The sequence below is a fragment of the Macadamia integrifolia genome, chromosome 10 (assembly GCF_013358625.1).
Source record: "Macadamia integrifolia cultivar HAES 741 chromosome 10, SCU_Mint_v3, whole genome shotgun sequence".
Taxonomy (NCBI): Eukaryota; Viridiplantae; Streptophyta; class Magnoliopsida; order Proteales; family Proteaceae; genus Macadamia; species Macadamia integrifolia.
In genome coordinates, this window is record NC_056566.1 from 3,845,908 (window position 1) to 3,850,175 (window position 4,268).

The following is a 4,268-nucleotide window of genomic DNA, read 5'->3' on the forward strand; positions in this document are numbered from 1 at the left end:
GAAGTGACACAGATGATGATATAGTCATATCGACAATCCTAAATAACATATACATGTCAATAGTTTTTATAAGTCTTCACATCGGGCTACTCACATCTGATGTGGGGATAATTACTTTCGTGTGAAACTCCAACAATGATTAGAAATATATACATCAAGGACAAACTGAGTAGACTAATGTCCCTTTTGTAGGGTTTGTTCTTGGTATTGTTGGAACAAAACAATATGCTCCACAATTACTTGGATGAGTGTTTTGGGTGAGGACCCATTGGGACCCTTAGCCCTTAACCTTCAGCTCCTAGAGGTGAGGGACTGTAAGACTGTGTGGAGACTGGAGAGAAAGTACTAGATGGAGTAAAGGGTAGTTAGGGGAGAGGTACTACTCTTCTAAAATTATATATATATATATATATATATATATATATATATGATGGTGCCCTACAAGCCAGACTACTGGGAGAAAGGAGATTTTTTTTTTTTTTTTTGGGAGGATTGATCCCTCACTGCAGTTGCACTGGTTAATCTTAATAAGAAATGGAGGATGGTTGGAAGTGGTAGAAAAAGAGAGAGGGGCAGAGGCTGCAGAGCAATGCATGTGAAACAACAAACAAAGAAAGAAAGAACGAAGGAAGGAAGGAAGGAAGATTAGATTGAGATATTGAAAGAAATTAAGAAAGGGTTTGAAAGTAGTGAAAAGGGGAAGGAAAAGGAAAGGGGGATATTAAAAACAAAACAACATGAAAATGGACGACAGGGAGATAGGTTGGGTGCCGTCTTTGTTTACCTTTTTCTAGGAAAAGGACTGCCTCTTATGGCTGTGAGCCTGTGACTGCGACCTCAAGCTTCTATAGAGAGAGAGAGAGAGAGAGAGAGAGTGTGTGTGTGTGTTTCTGTGGGTATGACCATGCGAAAGAGAGTCATCTTTGGACTTTAATATAGCAATTAATTAGAGTTATATTTCATCATAGTTTATATATATTTAAGTAGAGAGGTAAGAGCAATGCATTTAAGCAAGAAAAAGGAAGGGGGGGGGGGGGGGAAGTATGGATGGGTGGATATTTGGAAGGACCCACTTCAGTCTTAATCATCATCACTCTCCTGATACGTGTGTTTTGACATCAACAATGCTTTGTTTCCTCAATATTTTGGTTGCTGGAAAATCCAACTACCGGCCCCACACCCACCCCCTACCTTTCAAGAAAAAAAAATTCTATTTTTTTAATAACAAATTATTATTTCTATTAATTTTTTGAAAAAAAAAAGATCTCTTCATAAGTGGGAAATCATAGACCACAATGGTTTTCGATACTGTCTATGCCTATAATGTAGCTCAATAGCATATATTAATATTTGTAGTTCATCTCAAATCATACAGGTTACTATGTATTTTTTTCGCGTTTAATTATCTGATTATTTGAAAATTTTATTTTTTAGGATGTAGATATTAATTTTTATTTTTAAAATATTTACTTTTACTTATATGCATCTGGTCTTAAACTTATCACATGATTTAAAGGCTAACATTGAAGAAAAGAAAAATCTATAAAGTTTTTGACCAATTAAAAACAATCCCAAATCCCAACCTCCAATTAGCAGGGAAGAAATCGTCTGAAATTCGGATCTTGTACAATTCTGTGCAATTCCCCCCCAAGCAGCCGACACGTGTAAAATTCTATATTTGCGGCTCAGATTAATCTACTATGATACAATCTTAAACCAGTGAGAAAACCGTTTTGAATCAAACCATTGAAAAACAAACCAAAACAAACCGGATCGATTCATCTTTTTGAAATAAAAGCTGAAATATTTTCCCTCCATCCTCTTTCGACTCTCTCTCTCTCTCGCCCTCTCTCTCTCTCGATCTCGACTCTCCCTCTCGGTTCTCGGTTCTCGGTTCTCTGTAACCAAAAGCTCGAACTTGCTCTTTCCCTCGACTCTCCCTGCTATCTTGACTCTCCCTCTGTTCGTCGCTTCCTGCTCTCTCGATCTGTTCCACGCGCTCGACTCTCTCTCTGTTCGTCGCTCGACTCATCTCTCTCTCCTATCTCAGTGGATTCGAATTCGTTGATTTGATTTCGAATCTTTGATGAAGACTACTACTACTACTACATCGACTGGATCTTTCTTTTTCTTGCTTGAAGAGTTTGTTTTCTTTGATCTGATCTCTTCCTCTCGAGCAGGAAGAGACTCCATGGCTGTTGCTATCAAACGCTTCTCCATCAGGTAGAACCTAAGAATCGTTAATTTTGGTTTTTTGGTTTCGAATCTCTTTGCAGGTTTTAATATTTTAACGAGTGATTCGGTGGTGTTTCAGAGAGTATGCTTCGAAGATGAGGAGTGTTAATGTGGAGAAGTCTTGGCCGTTTCATGATAAAGAAGCGATGAAGAAAGAAGAGCTGGCGGCAAAGCTTCCGTTGATGAAATGCCCAAAATATCGGTGGTGGAAGGATGAGGTGGAGGCGATGAGATCTAAATCTTCTAATTTTCCTGCTAATAAGTCTGATGTTGATGTTGTTGATGATGATGAAAACGGTAAGAAGATTCTAGAAGCAACTGGCGAGAGAAGCGGATGTGTGTCGGAAAAGCTTCCGGTTGAGAAGATTGAGGCGGTTATAGTGACGGGTGAGGAGGAGAAGATGGTGATGAGTTGTCCGGTTTGTCGGAGTTTTACGGCGACAACTGTGAATGCGGTGAACGCGCATATCGATGATTGTTTGGCTCAGACTACGTCGAAGGTGGATCACCGGAGATTACAGATGAGGAAGTCTACAGAAACGCCGGCGGCTGTGACGACTAAGGTGAAGTCGAGGACAAGGAAGAGAAGATCTATTATGGAGATCTTCGTTGTTTCTCCGCAGATCGAAGCTGTGAAGCTCAATTGTAGAATCGCCATGTGGTGGTTCCTGAAGAGGAAGTTGATTTGAAAGTCTTGAAGAAAGCATCATCTGATGTAGTTGGAATGAAGAAAAAGAGAGAAAAGATGAACAAGAATTGTTTGAGAGATGATCCGGGGATGATGACGTTGAAGGTGAAGAATAAATATTTCAGTTTTTTTTTCAAAAAGATGAACCGATCCGGTTTGTTTCGATTTGTTCTCCAATGGTTTGATTCAAAACGGTTTTCTCACTGGTTTAAGATTGTATCATGGTAGATTAATCTGAGCCGTGAATATAGAATTTTACACGTGTCGACCGCCTAAGGGGGCATTGTACAGAATTGTACTAGATCCGAATTTCAGACGATTTCTTCCCCAATTAGCATGCCCACTAAGAATTTTAAAAATAATATAAAAATAAGAAACATGTGAACATCCTCTATAATTAAAACATCCTAGATAGCAAACATGAAGATTCCTCTCTAAGTTTATTTTCATATCTGGAGCTTTAATTTTTTGTTATTATTATATTGAAACTTCCACTCATCACACTATTGTTTTCTGTCAAATATTTCATTATACTATATTTTTACTGTACATATAGTTCTCCCATCAGAATCTTCCACTATACTAATTAAAAAGGAGTGGAAATATCAAATAACCTGTCCTTTTGAAGATTCCTATGAGATTTTCTTTCCTCCTTTTTTTATTTCTTTAATAAGCAAGATTCCACAAAGTTAATCTTTCCCAAACAACCAAGGGGGATGTTATTCCTTAATTTTTACGTACTTGTTACCTATAAATTGACTAAACATGACCCATTACATTTGAGATAGGGCCCATCAACTTGGCAACTTGTGTTAGGTTCTGAGGATCATGCCACAATTGGATAGATCCCATCTCATTATGCATTATTTATTATTAATTTGATGTCACCATATCATCCAAGACATTTTTTTTCTCTCTTCCAACTAATTTTCTACCCCCCATAACACAATTGGAGAAAACATCTCATGGGCCATTTCAATTTCAATGTGACTATCCATATTTAAATGCAATATGATAGCAGATATAGCACTTAGTACACTTATCCAATGACCCACTTTCATTGTCTAAAGAGGGTTTAGATAACTTTGGAAACTCCACCAAGATCCCTTTAGTGTTTTTGAATTTTGATTCCTCAAATGGAAACTTTTGAAAACTAAAAGGAGGGGGGGGGCATTTGTGATGAAATTAATGAGTTTTGGTCTCATTTATCTCTTAACAAGGACCACATGAGACATTAATGGGTCCTGAACTTCTCTGGTTCTCTTTGAGTCTCAATTATCAGAGTTAAGTTAGCAAGTTGTATCAATCTCTTTGAGTCTTATCAGATTGAAAAGAAGCCAATGTC

At 37.7% G+C, this 4,268-nt stretch overlaps 1 protein-coding gene across 1 annotated transcript; it reads left to right on the forward strand.

Moving 5' to 3' along the window:
• Positions 1-2,127: 2,127 nt before the first annotated feature.
• LOC122092455 lies at positions 2,128-3,251 on the forward strand. Its single transcript, XM_042662775.1, has 2 exons — positions 2,128-2,223; positions 2,315-3,251. Exons 1-2 carry the CDS (start codon positions 2,192-2,194, stop codon positions 2,922-2,924), a joined length of 642 nt encoding a protein of 213 aa, XP_042518709.1. The 5' UTR covers positions 2,128-2,191; the 3' UTR covers positions 2,925-3,251.
• The last annotated feature ends 1,017 nt before the right edge of the window (positions 3,252-4,268 follow it).

What these genes read in the sequence shown, in the direction of transcription:
- LOC122092455 (XM_042662775.1), top strand. Translation starts at nt 2,192, where the DNA reads ATGGCTGTTGCTATCAAACGCTTCTCCATCAG. An exon ending in ATCAAACGCTTCTCCATCAG is followed by an intron (nt 2,224 to 2,314) that starts GTAGAACCTAAG and finishes GTGGTGTTTCAG; the next exon opens with AGAGTATGCTTCGAAGATGA.